Source organism: Gopherus evgoodei, chromosome 2, assembly GCF_007399415.2.
Source record: "Gopherus evgoodei ecotype Sinaloan lineage chromosome 2, rGopEvg1_v1.p, whole genome shotgun sequence".
In the NCBI taxonomy this organism is placed as follows: domain Eukaryota; kingdom Metazoa; phylum Chordata; order Testudines; family Testudinidae; genus Gopherus; species Gopherus evgoodei.
In genome coordinates this window covers 273414043-273438845 of record NC_044323.1, presented here as the reverse complement: position 1 = coordinate 273438845, position 24803 = coordinate 273414043, and the positions used below count along the sequence as shown (strand labels likewise).

General features: G+C 43.0%; 2 protein-coding genes across 4 annotated transcripts in view; one reads left to right on the top strand and one right to left on the bottom strand.

The window, feature by feature from the left end:
* Positions 1-5289, top strand: part of MRPL13 (mitochondrial ribosomal protein L13) — a 49842-nt gene extending 44553 nt beyond the window's left edge. For both annotated transcript variants that reach the window (XM_030553763.1, XM_030553764.1), the window contains exon 7: positions 4978-5289. In XM_030553763.1, the coding sequence (XP_030409623.1) occupies positions 4978-5002 (25 nt within the window). In that variant the 3' untranslated portion in view covers positions 5003-5289. The remainder of the gene's footprint in view (positions 1-4977) is intronic.
* A 7189-nt stretch (positions 5290-12478) lies between these two features.
* Positions 12479-24803, bottom strand: part of COL14A1 (collagen type XIV alpha 1 chain) — a 173301-nt gene continuing 160976 nt past the window's right edge. Inside the window, exons 46-48 of one of the 2 annotated variants that reach the window (XM_030553756.1) lie at positions 15886-15963; positions 14851-15006; positions 12479-13514 (exon numbers count right to left, since the gene is read on the bottom strand). In XM_030553756.1, the coding sequence (XP_030409616.1) occupies positions 13195-13514; positions 14851-15006; positions 15886-15963 (554 nt within the window). In that variant the 3' untranslated portion in view covers positions 12479-13194. Of the gene's footprint in view, positions 14039-14850; positions 15007-15885; positions 15964-24803 lie in introns of both variants that reach the window. The other variant, XM_030553757.1, reaches the window with a different exon arrangement.

Below are 24803 nucleotides of genomic sequence, written 5' to 3'. Positions count from 1 at the left end.
ATCAATGTATTTAAGAGTCTATGTAAATCCTAACTTTCATGTCTGTGTCTGGAAGTTTGTATATCTAAACTAGGCATTTACAAAACTTTATGCACTGACGCAGGTTAAGGACTAAACAGAAGTCTTGTGTACACTAGCCTTTTTTCCGTAGCTTCCCACTGCTGCCATTGCTGGTGGTAATGGTGAGAGTGCTAATGTAGACAAGTTGCTGGCCACTCCTAGTAGTTCTTGTTATCTGGACCTCCTTTAAGCAAGGTTAAAAGAAATATTTTTTGAAACCTCAGTGGCTTCTCTACATTAGCACTCTTACTGTTGCTGTCGCTTCACTGATAGATGTACCAATGGTACTTTTTAAGGGGGAAAAAAAAAGACTAGTGTAGATGCAACCTGATCAGCCATGCTACACCTGTGATTATGCAGCCATTTAGAGGCACAATTGGCTTAACTGGTTACAAGTAATATGACTGAGTATATGTCCTTAGAGAAGCTTTTCAGTCGTCACAACTATGTCATCCCTACCCACATGCCTGGTACTTAACTGGGTTTATTTTGAATGCATTCTATGCAACTATTCCATATTTCCTCACATGGGATTCTAGGTAGTAGATGAGATTGCTCTGCACTCACAATTTTAAGGTATTAAGACAATGTGCTGAAAATAATAGGTCCTGCAAAAGAAAATTCTGGAAGCTCTAAATTGGCCAGCGTTTTCTGCATAATGTATCAAGGAAAGTCTTACTGGATTGCTTACATGGGGTCGGGGATAGAGTCTTCAGAATTCAGGCACATAGACTGGTACCTATATCACATGGGAAAGTTCTCTGTGACATGTCTAACCTCACAGAGTTTTGGAAAGAGGGGAGGATTAGATTTACCAGTTTCAGTGGGACAGTATAAGGATGCCTCTGTCTCCACAATAAAATAAGTAAAAAGAACAGGAGTACTTGTGGCACCTTAGAAACTAACAAATATATTTCTGCATAAGCTTTCGTGGGCTACAGCTCACTTCTTCAGATGCACAGAATGGAACACACACAGACAGGAGATGTTTATACATACAGAGAACATGAAAAGGTGAAAGTATGCATACCAACTGGAATGGACATACTGACTCTTCCAGTTGATATGCATACTTTCGCCTTTTCATGTTCTCTATATGTATAAATATCTCCTGTCTGTGTTCCATTATATGCATCTGAAGAAGTGAGCTGTAGCCCACGAAAGCTTATGTTGAAATAAATTTGTTAGTCTCTAAGGTGCCACAAGTACTTCTGTTCTTTTTGCGGATACAGACTAACACGGCTGCTACTCTGAAATAAAATAAGTGTGTGCCTAACTTGTTAGAGAAACTGAACTGTGTGCCAGTCTAGGCAGCAAGCAAGGATGGCAGAAGCTTAAAATTTACCAAGTATTAACTATATGTTCTCTGGACAAAAACAGTATTTAGTCAACTGTGCCCATCTCTTCCCAGTTAGGGGAATGAAAAAATGCTGCTGTGTTAACAGGGCATAAGATTTAAAATCTGTATCCAAATTTTGCAGCTCAGGACCATCTCTCAAAATCTCTTTTGCATGATTCCAAAGTACTTCCTAATGAGGGAGAAGCAGTAGCTTCATAGAAATTCTCATTAGAAGAGGCTAGTTATTTAAATTAGTGTAATTTTTTTCCTAGAATTTTACTGATTTATGTTTTCAAAGCTTTTTTTATATGCAATATAACATTCCTGGGGTGTGTATATTGATGGCAGACATCAGCTGCATAGATTTACATTACATGTTGTTGGCAAAACCAAAATTCCTTCCCTTCATTTGTGCATTTTTTTGATTGTGGGGAGGTTGTATCCCTCTGCCAGGAGTGTGCAATTAACAACATGCAGCAGATAAACTCTTCACAGGAATATTCCGTTTTTAAAAATGTGTACAGTCTCTCTCCTTAACCAGCAGATGAAGTTTTGAACCGGTTCTTTCTCGGAGACCGTATTTCCTTGTTGAAGTAGTTAAAAAACGGGTACTTTCTTAGGTTTCACTAAAACAGTTTGTTCAAATGCATTATTGCAGTGTTTTGTTGAGAGTGAGAGTGATAAAGTGTTTCCCTCTCCAGTGGAACACACCTCCCCAGATTTATGTGGTTTATCAGCGAGGCGCTATCCTTTGGTGTTTACTAATAGCTTAATGCTTTTTGAGTCGGACAAGTGTTTTTTAAGCTTCAGTTCTTTCTGTGACAAAACATTAATATCATCGTTACCAAAGGCAGTATTTTTCAAGGCTTAGCTTTACCAGTGCCAAGTACAGTCTGTAAAGCAGAGACTATTGCTTTCAAAAAGCAAACTACCAGTAGTGTGAAAGCCTAGTGTGACTTCAGAAAAGGCTTTAAGAACTTTTGTGTTTGTTCATGGTAGACTTGCAGCAGAGACAAATCAGTTTGAGCTTCATTAACCTCATACAATTGGAAACTGAGGCTTCAATTCCAAAGTTTAAGTCCAAATTGCAGTCTGCATGGAGAAGAACAAAGCCAGAACAATCCTGAATGAGTTTTCAGCTCAGTGAAAAGTTCTGTGGGACCCTCAGATCTGTAACCAGTTTAACATAAGCTTGATCTGCACAGACTGCGAGCTGACTGGACTGAAGTGTTAAGCTGCCATTCGGAGAGAAACAAATTTCAGTGCTCAGGGTAGAGAAAGCGTTATTTTGTGTGTGTGTGTGTGTTTTTCTCTGTCTTTCTGTCTGTTGAATGATTTGGTCCACGCAAAAAGACTATGAAATACTCAATAAGAGGCAACTCGTACTATGCCGTGCAATCAATAGTATCTCTGGCGTGGGATTTTCAAAATCCCTGAGTGTTGGCCAACTTTGCTATTACTGAAGTCAGGTAAGACTCCCATTGACTTCCGTGGGAGCAAAGTTAGGCCAATGTTGAGCACTTCTGAAAATCTCACTTTTGATGCACAACAGACACTACAGTATTTTGAACTACGTGAGCATGCACGGATTGTGAGCTTAGAGTAACACAACTTGGAGCATTTCCAATGATTTGGGAAGATGATACCTTGCAAAGCTCTGTGAAACATGGCTTTGCTTCATCTACCAGCTACTGAATGCTGGACTTATTTCAATTCCACATTATAATTGAATAAACATTGTCCAATTTTTTAAATGTTTCCTTATAAGTCCATACGTGTTATTTACAGTTGTTGCATGTGGAACAAACAGTGCACTACTAAGGTGGGACAATTGACTGAATGGTAAGAAGTCATGTAGTACCTAATATAAAAGGTCAGTTGTCCCTTTTTTCTTAAAATGTATATTATGTATAGCAATACATGAGATAAGTAGTCACGATCTGACTCTAGATCACCACTTCAGTTGCTTTCATATAAAGTAGTATGTCACGTGTGCCCTTTTTACTGCTTTACAATCCATGGAAAATGCTGAATCCTAGACATGTGGCTTTGACACCTAACAAGAAAGTGAAATTTTTGCCTGCTTTCTGTGGAATCATCTAGGTCAGGGTTCGGCCGATCGCAGCTCCCACTGGCCGCAGTTCACCACTCCAGGCCAATGGGGGCTGCGGGAAGCGGCACGGGCCGAGGGATGTGCTGGCTGCCCTTTCCCCCCACCCCCATTGGCCTGGAACGATGAACCGCGGCCAGTGGGAGTCGCAATCGGCTGAACCTGCGGACGCAGCAGGTAAACAAACCAGCCCGGCCCCTGGCGAGCCGTGTGCGAAAGGTTGCCGATCCCTGATCTAGGTGGATGGTTTGCATGGTCCCTGCTGTGAATTCCTGCAGTTAGCCTGAGTACACAATACTTCTTCACTGACTTCCTGTTATTTCAATGCCATATCTGAACATTTAGTTGGGTTTACTTTTGTGAATTGCATACGACAATGAAATATTCCAAACGTTGTCTTTATTCCATGAAGTGCACATGGAGTCCACTGAACTAACCCTTTGTACACTATTTGGCTTATATGCTGAAGTCTCCCCTTTTAAAAATCTTTTTGTATCCAGTTAGAATTGGAAAAGAGCTCTATAGTTACTGTACCCATTTCTGGTTTGTAGGTGAAAGCAGCTGTTGCTTTGTGTTGCGTTTCCTAATAAGTTATATTAAGATTGTGTTTTAAAGCAGTTTGATGATGCTGTCCACAGTGCCCACTCCCTCCATCTCAAGTGACCATATCATCAGTTTACCAATGGACAGCTTCAGAAATGGCTGGGGAGCCTGTACTGTTCCCCAAGATCTACTGGGGGTGTCAGGGCCATATTCCGTGCCACTACTGAGCAATCTTCAAGAGACTGGGATCTGGCCTGACCCTGTGTCCAGCACGAGTCAGGAAAAAGTCTGTTCCTGCTGCCAGTGGATGATACTGGCAGAGATTGGCAGGGGCTAGTAACCCCTTTGTTTGCTAGTGAACCCCAGGACACTGTGAATAATCTAGCTTCATTGTCCAAACAGACTGAAATGCAAAACATAAACATCAGAAAAGATGCAAAGTAAAGTGGAATTTTAAAATCTTCTCCTTCATGTTTTTTTGATAATTCAAAAGTATAGTCTGAGCTCTCAACTTCAAATTTGTCTTGTTTTGTTGAGCTTATTCAGATTTAAAAAAAACAAATCTGAGTTTGGAAAAAACTGAATAGCAGTATTTAGTCATTTAAAGAATGCATTCATTTAAAGATGCACTGTTACCTTTGTGAAGTTAGGGAGCAGTTAATCTAGACCCAGGATCAAACAATTTGCAAACAAAGCTTTAGGCTTGTAAATTCCCAAAGCTCTGGTTTGGTCTATTATTGCTAGATTTGTGTGTTCGTTTTTCTTTTTAACAAAACAAAACAAAACCCAACCAACCATAAGGTCAAAATTTCAGGCACCAAAAATAAGGAAATTACAATACATATGGTGGTTACAGCAATTTTAAGTCAAACGTGTATTTTCTACACCTGTTTTTGTTGATAAGATGTTTGGTTTTTTTTCCTAGACCTAAAGATTATCGAAAGATGTGAAAAAGAACTGAAAGAGGAACTGCTGTCTTTCCTGCAAAAGATGAGTTCCAGCATCACATTAACTTGGAAACCCACATGCATCTTTATCATCCATTCTATGTAGAGGACAGATTTTTTTTCAGGTACAAGGAAAATTTTGTTTGGGGAAGATCAGTCATCTTTAGTGCAATGGAAACACCAAGCTAAACACTGATATAATATTTCTGACATTTCCTGCTCCAGAACGTATTGCATGAATCTGGCCTTTGATTTTGAATGTTAATAAAATGATTTTATTTCTCTATATAGAACTCTAGTTACCTTTCTGCATATTTACTTCTAATGGAAACGGGTTGTTAGCTTAACTGTCAGTACACTCAGATTAAAAGCGGCAGAACTGTGTGCCTCCTTTTCTCTAGGAATAATCGCAGTGAACAATTATGGACATTTCACTCCCGTGAACTATACAGTAACTGTAAATGAACTATTTTATTGTCCTGCCATGGCAGATGGTTTATTTTCACACATTTTATGATGTAATAGAAAGCAAAGTCCAGTTTTTAAGAAAAATCAAGAAAAGTATTTTAGAACCCCTTTAATACTTGCATAGCCTTTTTTGGAGCTTCAGGAAACTTTGACTTGTGCTATATAAGGACACCATTTGTCACTTCTGCATGTTTGTTTATAACTAAACATTTTTAAACTGAGTGCACATAAAACTGTATTGTGACATAACCTTTTATGCCCAGTTCTTCAGAAAACCTTTTCCAGATTCTGAAGACATGCTGAATGGAAGTCAGGAGAGATTTTGCTGAATGTGGCCTAAGTGAACCTGCAGTTTCCATAGTACTGTATTAATATTAGCATCAGCTTAACCTAAAAGTTAATATTGTAAGCCATTCACTTAGTTTTAAGACATTTAAATAACACCCAGACAGAATGGGGACTTCTCTTCCTTGTACTAGCCTAAAAGTTCCTAAAATGTAATTCATAGACCACTATTAGTCTGCTGTGCAATTTGCAGTAGTCTGCAAAGAGCTGGATGGTGGCATGGTACTGACACTTTTATTTCTACCTGCTAAATCACATTAAATGACAACTAAATACTTTCCTAATACTACTTTTCCAATGCTGCCACTGTTCACTGTAACGGGAAGTTATATCATTACAAATGGGAGGGCGTGATGGGTTCTACAAACACTTCATGGTGCAGTTTTGGGTTAATAAACTATCGTGGGTTCAATCAATCCTGTCCGGCCACATCTGTGAGATGTCAGACTCAGAGGAAGGGCTTAAAAAAGGGAGACTACCGCATAGCTGGAGGCAGACCACAGAGGAGAGCCTGCTTCCAATCCTCAGATCCTGAAGAGCTGATTGAAGGCAAGATTTTCTTGGGCAACCAATGGGTTCCTTCCCTGAAGGAAGGAAGGGCCTGACGCTGAGCCACTACTGTGGGACTATTTTTTTAGACTATCTTCTATGCTTGGTTAGGGCCACAGTTTACCAGACACCCTCTGAAGAAAGAGCCCCACCACCCCTTTGGAACAGTCATGTGTTTTCATTTCTTCGTGTTTGTTGACAACCCTGGAAGAGGGTGGACTATCTGAGACTCAGCCAGGGGACTGCAAATCAGAGGCTGAGTGAGGGCAATGGCCTCATCTTGGCCCCTAGGTGCCCTGGGACACTAACACTGTGACAGAGGGGTGGTGTCCACATGACCATCTCTGCCTTAAAATAAATGTTGCTACTTTGAAAAATTAGAGAAAAACTCACCCGGTCACAATTTTAGTGCAAAATTGTGTATCCATAGCTCAGCACTTAGCCACAGAAATGTACATCTTGAGCTGTGCATAATCTTAAAATATTTTCTCCTGGGTAAATGAGGAAGGGCAAGCCTGGATGGCAACTCAACAGTGGGCTAACGTCAGTAGACAAAGAACCCATTGAAACCAGAAAAATCCTGCATAGCACACCAACTGTGAAAACCAAATAGATTACACAGAGCTTTTTCCTCTTTCCTTTCAAACCTAAATCTGTCCTTCAGCCCTGTCTTAGGAGAATTAGGTTGTTTTATGTAAAGTACAGAAATGTAGCATTTTTCTTACTGAAGATGAGCAAAATAACTGTTCAGTGATGCAAATTAAGGCAAACATTTTAAGGGCCTGTTGTAGCAAATCTTTTCATTCAGAAGTGTACTTTATTCCCACAAACTACCCCTTTGAAGTCGATAGGGCCACATGTGTTCACAATGTTCCTAAATGAAGTGCTGATGGAATTAAGCCCTTAAGCTAGTATTGCCATTGGGTTTGAGGATGCAGGATTGCTTGTATGTCCATTTTTATTCTTTTAGTGGCTCAAGGAAATTTTGGCTCCGTTTTCTATAGCCAAAGCATAAGAGAAAGTACATTTTGTTTTGCTTACAATGTATTTTTCACATCGGCCATTTCTTTGGCATTCAAAAGGACTTACTTTAGAAAACATTCTTAGCCAGTGATCTCGCAACCTAATTTCAGTCATTAACATAGAATGAGTATTCTTGGGGTTTTTTTAAAAGCATCCGACTTCTTGAAATAAGCCCTCTTTTTTGTGTGAGGATACAGTATATATTTATAGGTAGGCACTGGATGGTTTCAGCCATTCATCCTGTGTTAAATACTTCACAATCAGCAATTTTAATTTATTAGACCATCTGGCAAAGTCTGTAACTCTCAAGATTCAAGTGACTGGATTTTGGAGGAAATGTCGAGCCAGAGCATGTGTCTTTTACTTTTTTTGGCAAGTGCACAAATTCCAAATAAAATATTTTTATGACTTGTTAGGTGGGCACTTATTTATCATCAGAGGACACACTAGGTTCACATATATTAACTTGTGTGTATTTAGTACTTTGATTATGGTAAGCCAGTAAATTTTACCTCAATATTAATATTTGCTTGACTAAACTGTAAATATAGGCTCAAGTCATGAACCACAATACATAAATTAATTCATAATGTGAAACATTACCAATACACTCATTGTATTGCCTCAAAGTTATCCTCTAACTTGTGTATTACAAGGATTTCTGTGGAGGGGGGGGGAGGGGAGAGTTGTTCCATGGTGGTTGATGCCAGTATCTGAAGAAAATGGAGCAAGAATATAACTAGCACAGTGATTATATACTGCAACTGTTAATACCGTACATAGAGCAGAGTCCTGATGAGTCTCCTCGTCGCGAGGGAGGCTTAAGTCTATATTACTAATCTAAGAATTATTTGAATTTACATTATAGTGAAGTTATTAATAGGGGGGGCTTCACTCTGGAGACAGGATTAGTTTACCTTGCAGTGAAATTTAAATACATTATACGTACGTACGTGTGTGTGTAATGGTTGAGTTTATCGAACTAATTTAAGGGGTTTAGAAACATCTATTAACTTTAATAGGCAGTGTCTAAACCCCCTAGACTGCTGTCACAATCACAGTCTATATACATAATATACTCAACTATGGGTAAGCATTTTTGACATCCTGAATCCTTAATTCATAACACTCTAGTTAACCTGTTAGGAAAAACATTTCAGTTTTATTTTAGGGTCATCCCAAGTATACCTTAGCCAATGATAGAATATTATGTACTGCCAGTCACTCAGAAGAGCTTACTGATTCAGTGTGGGATGTAATTTTGAGTACATTATGGCCTAGTCTACACTGGGGAGGGGGGAAAATCGATTTAAGATACGCAATTTCAGCTACGAGAATAGCTTAGCTGAAGGCGATGTATGTTAGATTGAATTAAAATTACTTACTTCGCATCCTCGTGGCGCTGGATCGATGGCCGCGGCTCCCCCGTCGACTTTGCTTCCGCCTCTCACACTGCTGGAGTTCAGCAGTAGACGGGAGAGTGATCGGAGATTGATGTGTCGCGTCTACATTACACGCAATACATCGATCCCCGATAGATCAATGGCTACCTGCTGATCTGGTGGGTAGTGTAGACATACCCTTAATTAATGGCCAATCTCAAACTTATGTAGCTCCCTTAACTTCTGAGGGTGCTATGCTGATTTATGACATCTGCAGAGCTAAGAATGGCAGGTTTGTTATAAGCAAAGTATATGTTGTAAAGCATTGGTAACACCATACTGTATGCTGCTTTAGACCCACTTTTCTAATTAACAAACCTTTTAGCAACAACAAAATTTCACACACATCATTGAACTCTAGTGAAAGGTGGAGAGAGACCATCTTCTAGTCTTTTCATAGTTTTTATATAGATACCAACATGATAGGCATCTGTGACAGGTAAATAATTCCCTCTGAATTTTTCTGTGTACATTCTCTGGGGAAAGTTCTTTAGAAAGACAAGTTTATAGGCTGGGATTTACTCTGTTTACTGAGGTGTACATTTGAGCTAGCTAGTTACATGAGTGGCAATGCAGACCAGAAAAAAATCCCTTTCATGGAAGAAAACCAGTTGAGTGGATTTGAGCTTATTCAGCATTGAATCCAAAGTCTAAAGCAGATGGATAGCACTCTGCCTTGCATCTGACTGACTATACATTTTACTGCTCAACTACTGTTTAGACAACAGTATATTAATTTCCTAGCCTTGCAGTTACAGTAACATGAATTTCTTTCTAACTCAAACATTAGAGACTGTGGCTTTAAGTAGGTTTATTGGGTTCACTAAGTCTTGCCCAAATCTCATACAAATAGAGAGATCCTCTCTGCAAAACATTTCTACAAAATTCTGATTAGTTTATTTTTGCTCCTGTTTCCTCTGGTCTTGCTACTAGCAAACTAACTTCAGTTCAATACACTTGGTGAGATTGTCTGGATTTCATAATGAAGTTAAAAATGTTTAAGTAGTAATTACAAAAGGTTCAAGTGTTAGCATTAGGAATGTTTGTATTTTGCATTTTGTTACAATGAAAGATGCAGATGGCCATCTTCAAAATGTTAAAACTAATGCGTGAAAATACTTTAGTAGTCTACCAACTACATACAAACATTTTTAGAGCTCTAGGGGTCAGTATGCATTCTAAAGTTTTTTGTTAGGACCTAATCCCAATAAGGATTTCCCCCGATTAAGGACTGCAGAATTTGACTAACTATAGCCCAGCATTGAAAAAAATTGGTATAACCGTCCTCTGACTTCTTAATGTTATACTGGTACCTATTTGCTATACAGAATTAGTTAAAAACAGCTCATACAGGGAGCTGGCCTGTATGTGCATCTTTTATAATTTGATAATGAATCTATAAACTATAGATCATGAAAATAACTGTGTGAGGCAGACTTGAGTGTTTTCTGGCAAGGAATTACTATGCATGAATGTGCATACATCCTGCCATGAAATGTAGTCAGTCAGTTATTCTATGCCATTCCACCATTCTTCCATAAAATGCAAGAAGTCCCAGTGAGAAATTTACTATGCACCCTCTTCAAACCCCTGCTAATTGCAGGAGAATGGTAAGAATTAGAGGGCTAAGAAATAACAGTGCAGAAATTAAAGTTCAGAATATAAACATGTGATTATCTAACTGGAAAGAGCACTGGGAGATGAACAGGGATGGCCTTACTCCTATGCATAAATGCTCTGGTAAATTGGGACCTAATTTTGAGCCAGAGGTTTTTGAGACTGAACAGCAAAAATATACAACTTTGTTGTGGACTAAATGCCAATGAGTCACCTCCCTTTATCTTGATGAGCTAAGAGGATGCACCAGGGGGTGCAAGCAGAGACTGACAGTCCGTAGCTGGATGATAATGAATACATGGTGGCCTTTTTCAGGGGAAGGAAAATGAGCTATGCTGAACAATAACCTGGTGTCAGTTGCTTCATCTTTGCCATGCAATCTCTCAGCCCCACACACAGGCATTTAAGAAGCATAAGCATAGACAAAACATATTCCAAAGCGATTAGTCGTGGATAAGAATTAAAAATTCTAAGAATGTTTTTACAGTGCCTAGCACAATGGCGCCTTAGTCCATGATTAAGCACTACTCCAATACAAATAATCTTGTTTCTGAGAGGTTTGTAAGTAGTCTTGGGCATTAGTCCCTATGTCTATTCCACTGTCGGTACCCATATAGCTGGATAATTTTTGAAAGCTGTGTCCGTTGGTCCACACATGAGTCCTTCCTAACCTCAAGCTTCAAAAGAGTAGATGAAGGCCAGGCCGGTTCAACTGCCTCACCTCCTGAGTACTGCTTGTCCATCACTCACAGTGGAATACATATAGGGACCAGCACTTGAAGAGAAGATTAACTGGAGGCTCTTTGAGATGTGTGGTACCTATCTGTATTCCACTCCCTGTTCTCTAGCCCATCTGCTTTGGCTCATCTTTCGATTTGTGGTAGAGAAGGAACTGGAGAGTGGTCAGTCTGCCCCACCCTTGCTCACCTCATGGCCCCAACTGAGGAGATAAAGGGCACCAACAGACACAGCTTTCAGAATTTCTGACTCTGGACACATGGAGCACATGACTACCCACAGCTAAGGACCACACATCTTGAAGAACCTCCAATTACTATAAGGTACGCAACTTACTCTTTTTTAATCCTACAAGAGGTTTTATAATTAAGATTAACATAACTGTTGCTTACTCTGGTCAGAACTCTGATTTGAGTTGTAAAAAGGCAAATATATTTATGTGCATTATGTGACAAAATGGCCGATGTTAGTATGGTGGGTCCTGCACTTTTCTTGGGGGGGAGGCTAAAATGCTACCTCTTGCCCCTGCTCTTGGGGTGCCAAGGGCCCTACTAGTCACCCAGGAAGGTGGTAAAGGAGGGAAGTGGGAGAGGGGTCTGGGTTTGCTCCTTACTCTGAGCCCAAGCCCCCCTCAACCGCTGCGGGTTCTTACCCTTCGATCCTTAAGACGCTGGGGGAGGGAGTCTCCCTCCCCTGCTGGGACAGGATCTCCCTTACTTTGGTTCTCTGATCTTTCAAGTCTCATAGCACAGCTCCAAGCTCCAGTCCTCTCTCTGCCTGAAGCAGGGGGGGTTTATTAGGTTCCTGACAGGGCCTTAATTGACTGTCACCCTTACCTATAGCCACCCTCCCTAATCTACAGGGAACCACTCCTTAATTAGCCTTGGGCTTATATATTTCCCTTTAACACTCCTCCCTGGCCCTCCTGTCACAATTATTATAGATTAAAGTACAGTACTATGTGAATTGATTTGTGTCTTGACTGGTTGCACTGTGCCATGATTAGCTGACCAAGCTGTTCTGCAGTTACAGATTCCAGTCCTTTGCTACTAGTTTGATACCCATATGCAATATCCAGTGTCCACATGTTATATAGTCAATCTATATTTCACATTCTGTCTTCTGATTCATATTTAGTCCTACACTAGTACTTTTCAAGTAATAAATACAAATTTAACTTCAGCTGTGTGCATTTCATAGAGCAAAACCAAAAAGTGTCCCATTCTTCTTCTTTTGTCATGATAATACTACACTGAAGGCAAAAATAAATGGTTGTAATTGGAAAGTATCTATATTCTGCCTTTACATGCTGCCATCTGAAGTTTAGTCCAAATATTTGGAGCTAAAATCAACAAAATGGAATGTTGACTTATAAAAGTTTGCAACCTTTATTTCCATACAAAACAATTGAAATAAGTTCACAATAAATTATCAGCATGTTCCCATAGAACTTTGTGTATTTTGAATAGATACTGTAAAAAAATCCAATTAACATAAGACTTCTTTGTGAAAGGATGTAACAGCCAGGTATAAGGAAACCTACTGAATATGCAGTCTCTTCAGTGGCGAGGTCCCTTCCAACCCTGATATTCTATTAATTTAGTAAGGTTACTCTGCTACGAAAGCAATTTATCAAAATATTACTAGAATAAATCATATGGAGAAACATGGAGAGCAAGATAGTACTAAATTAACTTTTCTGAATTGTCTTAATTACACCAGCTATTGTGATGCTTTTTTTTTTTTAGATACAGTTTGAATAATGTGTCAAACAGTACACAAGAGTCTCAAAAGTCTATAAATGACCTTTTAATCTTCTAGCACCAACCCACTAAAATACTAATAGTTTCTGGCATGCAACATAATTACCATTATTTGTTCTGTTGAGGTGGTTGTGTACAATTTTTTTCCCTTTAACATATGAGCCTGTAACCATTTTCCATGATGATAATTTAGGCAACTAGACACAAGTCTACACCTATATGCACATAAATTTTCCCTTTTAACAGTTCCTTAAGTGTTTTTTTTAATTTCCCTCTTGCGTATTGGAGCATTCACACTTCTTTTTGATATTTGCCTTCTGAAACGACTAATTCCAGGAGATCTCACTTCGATGGCATCCATCTCTTCCTGAACAGGAGTAAACTCTGGTTGAGCAAGATGAGGTTCTGGATAGGAGGACTGGGGATATTGGGCTGGTTGGGGGTAGGACCCATGAACTATATACTGCTGTTGCTCACCATCATAAAGTTCCTCTGGGTCATAGATTTGGTAGGAGTTATGTGGCAATTGAACTACGGGGATGTCTTGATCAGTTGTGTCACCGTATCCACCTTGACCCACCACCAGCAAGAATATTTATATGGTTACCACAAAAGGAGGAGAGCAGAAAATTAAGGTAATAATTAAGAAATTGGAATATTATATCTCTTTAAATACAATACATTTAATTCACAAAAAGAAACACTGAAAACATTTAACACAATTAATAAGCAGGAGAGATTGGAAACAAACCTACCACTCGACAGCCAAGTTAGTTGGACACCATCACCAAAAATTACACCATTGTGCTTATTATTTACTAAGGCAATTTGTCTGTTTTACCAGATTCCAATTATGTCCTAGAATCTATCATTAATGGACAGAAAAGGTCAGGCAAATTTTAATTTTAACAGGGAAAGGAAGATAAGTGCATAGACAGCAGTAACACAAAGTCTGTTAGTGGCAGTCAATGTTGTTGATGTAAAGTATAGGGCAGCTCAGTATCCATTTCTGACCTTCAGCCAAATGAAAGGAAAAATGCAACCAGAATGAGCCTTTCACCTTCTGGAGTGGAAGCCATTGTAAGGGATTGGGCCTTCAAATCGGAAATGAACAATAGAGGGTGGGGGTAAAGAGGAGAAAAGGATGGGAAGAGGCGAACAACAAAAACATACAGATCAGTAAAACATACAAACTAAACTGTCTCATGTATTACATTTGTAGTGACTAATATCTTACTAAAACAGAATATTAAAATTAAAGTCCAGTATCATGATTGTGTCATTATTCCTGTTAATTTCCTTCCATTGCCTCTATCTATTGTAATGGAAAACACTACAATACAGGATCCCTAAATGTTACAGAAGGGATTTTAGAAAAGATCCTGTTTTCTGGCTTATGTTTCATTGGTTATTGATGAGCACGTGCATCCTTCTTTCGGGTTACAATAGTTTTTGTTTAGTAGAGTTCATGCTTTCATGCTATATAGAAACACATCAATGAGGGAACTGAGTAATATGTTTAAAGACTACAAGACTCCACTGGAGACTCAACAAATAAAACATTCAGTTGACATGTAGTGGACGCATACAATCTGACAGTGCCACATACACACACAAGACAATACTGATACACTTCATTCACAGTATAGGCTTTCTGAGTTTGATGTGAATTTTCTTGTGTTTTACTCGGTTACACTCTTCTCTTAGTGTAAATCCATAAATTAGAGCAGAACTAGACCTATAGCTTTTCAAGGGGTGTCACATTTTAATGCAAGTTTTATCAAAGGCCTCCATCTTACTTTGGCTGTTGGTAAAAGCACTACACTTCCTTCTCATCTCACCCCAATTACAAAGCTGACTCCTGAAGGCTGGATAAAGACTATTTACACTGAAAAAATGTACTCACCTCCCACATCATACCCAGCACAAGAAGAAGGATCACAGTAGCCAGGTTGGCCAGAAGGACCCTGTGGACCAGGAACACCTGTATGACCAGGTGGGCCTCGTTGGCCTGGGGATCCTGGTGGCCCTGGGCTGCCAGTTCGACTTTCACCAGAAGGTCCTGCATAAAGTACATGCATGGAACAAATAACTACCATCCTCAGGAAAGGCACTGCCTTTAGAACATCCTGGCAGCACTGGAAGCACCTGCTAGGATACCTTGGCTCTGAGAGTGCTGTAAAATACCCAGAGCGACAGCTTCACTAAGGAGAATGGGACTCCTGGGAACTCCTTAAAACTCCCCCAGCAAGAGTTTTGCATGATTTCCCTACTGGTGATGAGCCTCACATACTCTCTGGATACTGCTAAGTCCTCTCTACCAGAGAGAGGGTTTTTTTTATCCTGAAAGTTTATTATAATACTTCCAATGAGCAAATGTTTGCAGTTACTGCTCAACAGATTGCACCAAGTGTCAGCTAACTTTTCGAGGAAGATAGTCTGACCTCGCTTACCTCCTCCATTTCGTATTACACACATGGAATACTCCGCCTTTCTAGCAATATACTCCATGCAGGAAATCCTGGCCCTACTGAAGTCAATCTATTTTTATCATTGACTTCAACTGGGTCAGGATTTCACCCTGTATATTTTTCCGTGAACTAAGTATAAACCTTTCCACCAGTCATAAATATTTCAATAAGAAACCAAATGCAGCCACTCCTTATTTCACAAAAACACGTGTCCTTTGGACAAGCGGTTTATTTCAGGCAAAGGGAGAATATGTATGTGACTGACAGAGTGTCATCATGTTGTGATGCTGGCATGTGATGTCATGACACAAGCACTGTGACACTGAGGTAGATTTGGGACACTAAGGGTCCTGCCACCGAAGCCTGCAAGTTGCTAGACAGATCCCTGAAAATCTCAACTGGTCTGCAAATACTAGGAGGGGTTACAGCTGTGTGTTAACCCTGAGAGCTCCAGAGAGTAATAACTTTACCTGCAGGCCCTGGTGGGCCTCTGGGACCTTGTGTTCCAACACCCGGGTTGCCTCTTTCTCCTTTCTCGCCTGGTAAACCTATTGAAATATTAAGAATCAGACCAACACTTGAACATAGGTCTTTATAAACCGGCTGCTTGGCTCAGTCATCTTTCCACAGACTGGTGTTTGGTTCTGAAAGTGGGGGGGATCCCATCTCTCCCTCCTGCCAAAGGGGTCACAACTCTCCTAGGGCTTGCTGCCAGTATGGCGCCAGCAAGGTAGAGAGAGAGAGGAAGCACACTGCCCAAGAGGACCAACAGAAAAGGTACAGCAGGGGGCCATTAAAGGTGGCTTTATGCCTCTCTACTTCCAGCCTGCCCTAGTGCAGCCTCTGGAATAAATTAAGAGGAAGCCCCAGCTGGCCACAGCTGTCTCTGTAGTGTGCTGCAGCCCAGAACAGCCAGGCCACTATGTGTTTCACCAAATCCCTGCCCCTAAAGCAGATCCTGTGCTGGTCCTATACCACCCTTGCACTGGCAGGAGTCCTCAGGGGGCCACTGCAGCCCCTTTAAGAGCAATGGAAAGAACCTACAATGAGGTACAGAATCTGGTCCCAAGAACAGGTAATAAGACCCTTTCTGAGGTCACCAGTTCCATGCAGCTCTGATGTCCCTCCTGCCATAGTAAGTGAGTTAGCTACCTCCACCCCCACCCCTTCCAACATGGCTGAACTTCCCCTGAAGACATCAACTCAGTATCCGTCCTATGTCATAGGAGACCACATAGCCAGTGGAGTAGAAAAGCTGCACATTAACATACTTTTTATCTCCTGAACTACTTCTATAGCATCCTTTCATACACTTGTTATAAAGCAGCTATCCCAACATAAGAAAATAACCTAAGAATTGCCATACTAGGTACAAATAATGGTTCAACTAGCTCAATAGCCTGTCTTCCAACAGTGGCCAAGAGGCAGGGTGGAGGTGGGGGCCTGGAGGAAGGGATGGAGTTGGGACAGGCCCAGGGCAGGGGGTTGCAGGTCAAGCACGCGCATGCATGCATGCATGCACACACACACACATACACACACCCCTCTACCTGCCGGGTAGAGAGGAAGTCATCCCTTATGCCAGCACCTAATGCTCTCCATGCCTTGTGTAGGAAGCCTAGATACCTAACTCAATGCTGAGGATTCCACTAGGCAGTAAAGAATGGGATTCACACAAGCCAGCATTGCTAAGCTAGCCAATAGGAAATGTCAAGGAGAGGGGCATAGCCTAAGCCCTGCCCTTCAAAGGGAGTTGGGCACCTAAGTCTGGGCCCAAGGGAAGCACCTCCCTCTGCTTAAAAATTCACAGCCATGAACGGCTGTGACCCTAAGAAACCCTCAGTGTCAAGTGGCAAAGGGTTCACTGCTCTGTAACAGTGACCCCTGACATACTCATTTGTAGTGGACAAAATCCACTACATTTCTGTTATGGTATTTATCTATAAAAAGGGTCATGTAAGATACCAGAACCAAAGCCAGGATCATACTGCTCCTTCATGTCCTTGTGAAATGTATGTACTCATGATATTTAAAAACGTTATAGCTATGTACTGAGAGAATGCCCTGACTGTTTCTATCAAGGTATTATTCCCAGTGATAAACTGGTTTCCTTCCAGACCAGCTGAAATGGTCTGCCTGTTGAAATATAAATTGAGTATTGGCTCATTCACAATCACCCCTCTGAGCTAAATGCAGAAGGAGGGCAGTGAGATGTAACAGGAGGAGAATAGCAAGGGGAAAAGAGCTTCCTCTGGGCTGGGGGGAGGGGTGTGCTGCCTTCAAAGGTATATTGGACTATACCTGGGGTACAGGGACAGCACCAATCCTGCACTTGAGGGTGTAACTGGGCAGTACAATTACATTAATGAAAATGGGATTCCCAGCCTGTGCTGGTTGGAAACACTGCAAGAAGGCTTTAGGGGAGAGATAGTGACCATCTTTATTGGATGGAAATAGGGGCAAGCACATGAAAAATAAGGGACATTTTAAGGAAACATCATTTCCCTTCACATATCATGTATTCTGCTCTCAAGTGTATGTTTTACTTCCCTCAAGGATACAATGCAATTATCACAAACTGCCATTTAATGTTTAAAACGGTTAAAGAACATCCCTTAAAACAGGGGTTGGCAACCTACGGCATGCGTGCCACCTTTGGCACGCGAGCTGATTTTGCATGGCATGCAGCTGCGAGCCGGTGTCCCAGCCGCTGGCCCCACTCAGCCCGCTGTTGGCTGAGTGAAGGGAACCCCAGGCTGGCAGGAGGCTGAGCGGGGCTGGCAGCCAGGACCCTAGACTGGCGGCAGGCACAGCCCTTGATTCCTCCCTCATTGCGCTCGGGTTCTGCGGCTCCCGAGCGTGTGAGCCGGCCAGGAAGGGCGGTGGTGGCTCACACTCCCGGGAGCCTCAGAGCCCAAGCGTGGTGAGGGAGGACCCAGGGGACACATGGGGCCCACCGCCTGCATGCATCCACTGCAGAAGCCCCGCCACCCCCGCCAGGGAGGGCACCGGGCCGCAGCCCAGGCAGGCGCCCCACCAGATCTCCGCTCACCGCACTTGGGTTCTGCAGTCCTGGAAGTGTGAGCCGCTGCCCCTCCCACAGCTCCCCCGCTCCCGCTGCCTCAGCACTCCATGTGGAGTTTTGCCTCCACATGGAGCCAGCATCTGACCGACATGGGCATGGTAAGGGGAGTCCCAGGGGGCAGTCAGGGAGCAGGGGGTAGGGTTGGATGGGTCAGGAGTTCTGGGATCCTGTCGGAGTGGGGAGTGGTCGGATGGGGCGTGGGAGTCCTAGGAGTCTGTCAGGGGGCGGGGGGTGTGGATAAGGGTGGGGGCAGTCAGGGGACAGGTAGGGGGCCGGGTCCTAGGGGAGCAGTTAGGGTGGAGGGGGTCTCAGGAGGGGGCAGTCAGGGGACAAGGAGCAGGGAGGCTTAGGTAGGGGGGTGGGGTTCTGGGGGGTAGGTGAGGCAGGGGTCCCAGGAAGGGGTAGTCAGGGGACAAGGAGCAGGGGAGGGTTGGGGGTTCCAACCAAGACAATTGGAGTGGAAAGTGGGAGGGAGTGGACGGGGGGCAGGGCTAGGGTAGGGCTCACCCCTCTTTTTTGATTGTTGAAATATGGTAATCCTAGGCAAGGGAGGAGCCAGGGGGCACATGGGGGCTGGCACCCTCATACATCCACTGCAGCCTGCAGGAGCCCCGGGGGTGCAGGGCCGCAGCCCGGTCAGGAGGAGTGGGAGGGCACAGCTGCTCCCCACTAGCGGTGGCACCGCCTTTGCAGGGCTGCTGCCCCCCTGCATCATGCTGGCTCCTCCATGGCTGGGGCTCGCTGCTGCCGCAAGCTGGACACTCTGGCTCTCCGGTGCCTCCAAAAGGCGGCTCCTCCCTGCTGAGCTGCTGCAGCGGCCCAAGCCTGGCAAAGCCAGTGAGTAGACTCGGGGCGGGGGCCACCTGGGTGGGGTTGGGAGGGCTCGCAGGGGGGCTGTGCACCCTCCAGGGGAGACCAAGGGGCAGGGAGGGGGGAACCTGGTCTGGGGAGCAGCCCCTGGGCATGGCTGGCCCTTGGGGTCTATAAAGGCTCATTGAGATTTGCCCCTCAATGAACTGATGTAGGGGGGGAGGGGGGCAAGGTGGAAGTTTTGCCTAGGGCACAAAATATCCTTGCAGCAGCCCTGCCCCAGGGGGTGCGTGCACCCCAGGTTAAGAACCACTGCACTAAACTCATAAGAACTGAATATTAATTTAATTTTAAATTAAGATTCTTAAACATTTTAAAAAACTTGTTTACAAGTCTATAAACTATTGTTGTATGTAAAGTAGAGAGAGACCTTCTAAAAACGTTAAAATGTATTACTGGCACGTGAAACCTTAAATTAGAGTGAATAAATGAAGACTCGGCACACCGCTTCTGAAAGGTTGCCGACCCCTGCCTTAAAATAACATTGGGTGCTCACCCTACTGACAAACTACTTCAGACAAGAATTTTTGACTATTTAAATAAAATTAAGTGTAGACTCTAAGAAGCATGTTATACTTCTTGTTTTATATGTAATTATTTTTGTTTCTATTATCCTGACTCGGTAGCTCTTAAATCTTAATCGTTGATAACTAATATATGGTTGTTTCACTATAAATATATCTTTGTGGTGTGGTGTGGTGTGGTGTGGTGTTATAAAAGACCTAATCCTGAGTTGTACCAATTAAGCTATGTTTATACTATTCCTTTGGGAACAGGGAATCTGGTAAATTAGTGTGTCCAGTGACAGGGGCTGGATACTACAGGGGGATGCTTTCAGAGGGGTTCAGGATTTGAGGTGCACCTGTTATCTATCTGCAAGGCAAAGGAGGGGCTGGCAGAGCGGTAAGGACTTTGTTTGTGTGGCTTAGTGGTGTCAGGGACCTGACAACTAGCTATTCACAAACGAGTCTCTCTCTCAGGCAGGTTGGTAACAGGACATCTCTCAGTCCTGAGAACCTGAGATAGCATCACATGCTTCTCATGGAGTTAAGCACCAAAATCCTTTCTACAAAATAAATAAATGAGGATGCAGCAGCCCCCTTACAACTGTTAGCCCAGTGGTTAGAGCACTCACGAGTTCAAAACCACCCTCTACCAGATGTGGGGCAGAGATTTGAATCCCAGACACTGGGCTATAGGGTTACCCTGGGAAAGGTCTCTCTCAATCTCTCCTGTTGAAACTGTTCCACTTTGCACTACCTGTACCATCATTTCATGCAAGGCCTTATGCTAGATAGATGGGGCACTCTCTAGTACAGGGATCCCCAACACGGTGCCCGCAGGCACCATGGTGCCCACCAGGGCATATAAGTGCACCCGTGTACTGGCCAGCGGATGAGCATCTGCCAAAATGCCACCAACAAGCTGCCAACAAGCAGCGTCATCCAGATGCGTCGCCGCCAAAATGCCACCGATTTTGACAGCAACGCCTCTGGATGACACTGCTTGTCGGTGGCAATGCCTATTGACGTTGCCGCTTGTCGGCAGCATTTTGGCAGATGCTCGTCCACCGCCACAGTCCTCCATGGCTCGTCGTCTGACACCTGCCAGACGAAAAAGGCTGGGGACAACTGGCCTAGTATGAGGATCTCCCTGCAGCTTAGGCACCCAGACATCAGGACCAAGGTAGCTGTGCATGTGCCTGGCAGCAGAAATTTGGCCACCTTAGGGATTTTACCAGCAGAAACATAGGCACCCAGGGAATGTAGGCACCAGCTGAGCAGGGATTAGGTTTGAAATTTTGTGCCTAAATCCTTTTGTGGATTTAACTCTTTATGTCTCACCCATGAATTTATGGCAGTCAAAATCTTTTAAAAACTCACTATCATTAAAAATAAAATGCTTCTTTTTAGCTGTGCGCAACGATTAAATTCAGTGCCTGTGGCCACCTCGCCACTTGATGGCCGTAATGCAGTGCTGCTTCTTTTATGTGTGGGGGTGACATAAGGCCTATGTCAGAACATGTTAAACGTGTTACCAATGTTCCTTTTACCATTTGAGAACTATTACCAGAGTACACCCCAATCCCTGCAGCCCTGACCTGGAGATTGGAATTCACGCCTCTATAACAACTAGACTTGATTACTGTAATTCTTCATTTCCTGAATTGCCTGCCAAACTGTATTGGCAGACTATCATAGCAACTCAACAGCCAGGATTCTGACTGCTTAGCATGCAACTCCTACGCTGGCTTCCAGGATGATGTCATGTTCCTCTTTAAAGTCTTGCTCTTCTCATGACCAGTGGCTGGGTTCTGTTTTGCTTATTTGATATTTTCCCCTCAGCTTACTAAGCTCCTTAGAACAGATGTTAGCATTTATCCCATTGTTTAAAGTCACAAATGGCCAGGGTAAAATTTTCAAAAATGGCTAAGCCTCATTCTTAAAAGTAACTTAGGTCCTAGAATTCTCAATCTGATTAAAAAGCAATGGGATTTGCACTTCTAAGTTACTCAGGCACTTTTGAAAATGTTACCCCAGTATTCTTTCTTCTGCACTTCTTAGCAAAGCAATATTTTGCCTGCTGGTCTCAGGGCTCCTGAAGTTCTACCCCGTTTATACGTCTGAGCGGAAGACTTCTCTTTGAAATCTAGCATTTGGTTACCATGTGACCTTCAATTTCATTGTGAAATGCTATGAGACACCTTGTGTGAATGGTTTTATTGTACTGTATATGTGGGAGGTAGTCCCAGATTGAACAGACATGCTACAACCCACACATTAATTCCTGTGGGAGCCTGCCACAGAAGCATGCTAAACAATACTTATGTGATCGGGGCTGAATTCCTCCTGCTTTTAAAAATGAATTCTTCATGCCAAATATTAGCTCTGGATTCCAAATGCAAAATATTTTCTAGGTATTACTTAGAAAGTTGATGTGCCATGGTAGCTGCAAAAAAAGGAGACTGAACCCATGATTGCACTGTTAGCTTTGCTGTGGGTACCGCAGCAAGGCAAATACATTTAAACTGCCACAATAGTACATGAGAGAGACAAGGTGGAAGAGGCAGTATCTTTTATTGGACCAACTTCTGTTGGTAAGAGAGACAAGTTTTCTAGATTACACAGAGTTCTTCAGGGCCAGGAAAGGTATTCAGAGCGTCACAGCTAAATACAAAGTGGAACAGACTGTTTAGCAGAAGTAGTTAATATATTTTCACAGAGATCATTCAAAATGAAGTCGCCCATTAACTCTGCAGTCATAATTTTCAAATTCAAGAACAAACACTTTGTCTAAAGATGGGAACAGCCATGGGTACTTGGATGCTTCCATAGTATGATAACCTCGTCATAGGCCACATTGAGGAAGAATTTCTGGACAAACACACCATGAAACCAATGATACACACCTGAGATACATCAATGATATTTTCATTCTCTGGACTGATGACCTAAAATCCCTCAGATTTCCATCCCAACTTCAAGAACCACCACCCAGCCATCAAACTCTATCTAGAACACTCCTGCACCAGCATCAACTTCCTGGACACCATGATTGACTTCAACAATAGAACCCTCCATACAACTATACATAAGAAACCCATAGATCACCACGTTTACCTTCACAGATCAGTAACAACCCCAAACATACCAAGAAATCTGTTATCTACAGCCAGGCACTCAGATATCACAGAATATGCTCCAAGGAAAAAGTCCAGGATACATACCTTAACACAGGGGTTCTCAATCTTTTTCTTACTGAGCCCTTCTCCCCTACCCCCAACATACTATTAAAAACTCCATGGCCCACTTGTGTCACAACACCTGTTTTACTGCATATAAAAGCCAGGGCTGGTGTTAAGGGGTAGCAAGCAGGGCAACTACCCAAAGCCCCACGCCACAATGGGCACCGCAAAGCTAAGTTGCTCAGGCTTCGGCTTTCACCCTGGTGGTGGAGCTTGGGGACCCGGGCTGCAAAACTGCACAGCGGGACTTTGGTTTTCTGTCCTGGACCCTAGCGAGTCTAACACCAGCCATGCTTAGCAGACCCCCCTGAAACCTGCCCATAACCCCGTAGAGGGCCCCAGATACCTGGTTGGGAACCACACACTAAAAATCACCTTTATCAAACAAGGACGTAGATTGCATCATGGAATGGACCACCCAAATACCTCAAGAAAACCTGCTTCGATACAGAAAAAAAACCAAACCAACCCTCCAACCTCACACCCCTAGTTGTCACCTACTGCCCCAAACTGGAACCCATACAGGGTGTCATCAAAAAATTACAACCCATACTTGATAAGAACCACATCCTGAAAGAAATATTTCCTGAACCCCTACTTCTGGCTTTCAAACAGCCTCCCAGCCTCTCCAAGCTCATCATTAGAAGCAAGCTCCCCACAGACCTGGACTCACCAACTCAAGTCTCGCTGGACCGTCATAATACCAGATGCGAAAACTGCAGACATATCTCCACTGCTACGATGATCAATACCCCCCTCCACAAGATCCCTGGGCCCTTTCAAGATCCATGGGCCCTACCCATGCCTATCATGTGTGACATATCACATCCAGTACACTAAATGCCCCAATAACAACTATGTGAATTAAACCAGACAATCACTACAGTCTCAAGTGAACAAACAGAAAAATGATAAAAGACAAAAACACCCTATCTCCTGTGGATCACCATACCTGACTTTTCAATTCTCATCCTCAAAGGAAACCTTCACAACACCTTCAAAAGACAAGCCTGGGAGCGTAAATTCATAACTTTGCTAGACATTAAGCACCATGTGTCAGTAAAAGGCACTGGATTTATGGCTTATTAGAACAGTCTGTAACCCACTAACGCCCCTTTTTTGTCCTATGACTGCAGAGGTGTTAACAGGCCACTTCAGCTTGGATGGTCTGTTAGAAAATGTGTTAACGACTTACGCTAAGGGCATGTCTACACTTGTCACGTAAAGCACAAAAAGTCCCTTTTTTGTGCAAAAACAACAGGCGTGTCTACACTTGCCAATGACTTTTTGCGGTGAAACTCAGGGACCACCTCCACGAGAAGCATTCAGTTCTTTCCAGTGATACTTCTGCAGTGATGTGCAAGTGAAGACGTGATCTTCCTGTTTACACAGCTTTTAGCCTCCGGAGGATATCCCACAGTACCTAGGTGACCACTCTGGCCTGCAGCTCTGCTGCTATGATGCCAGGTAACAGACATCCACCCTTCCCCCTGTAAAGCCCCGGGAACTTTGAAACTCCCTTTCCTGTTTTCTTGGCAAGCGCTCACCTATCATCTGGCCAGGTGACAATGGCTGCTCCATGGAGCAAACGATCCCCTGCTTGGAGCAATGCTGAGCTACTGGAGCTGAGCATTGGAGTGTTTGGGGAGGGTAGGCTGTGCAAGGACCCAGGATGCTCCACCATCATC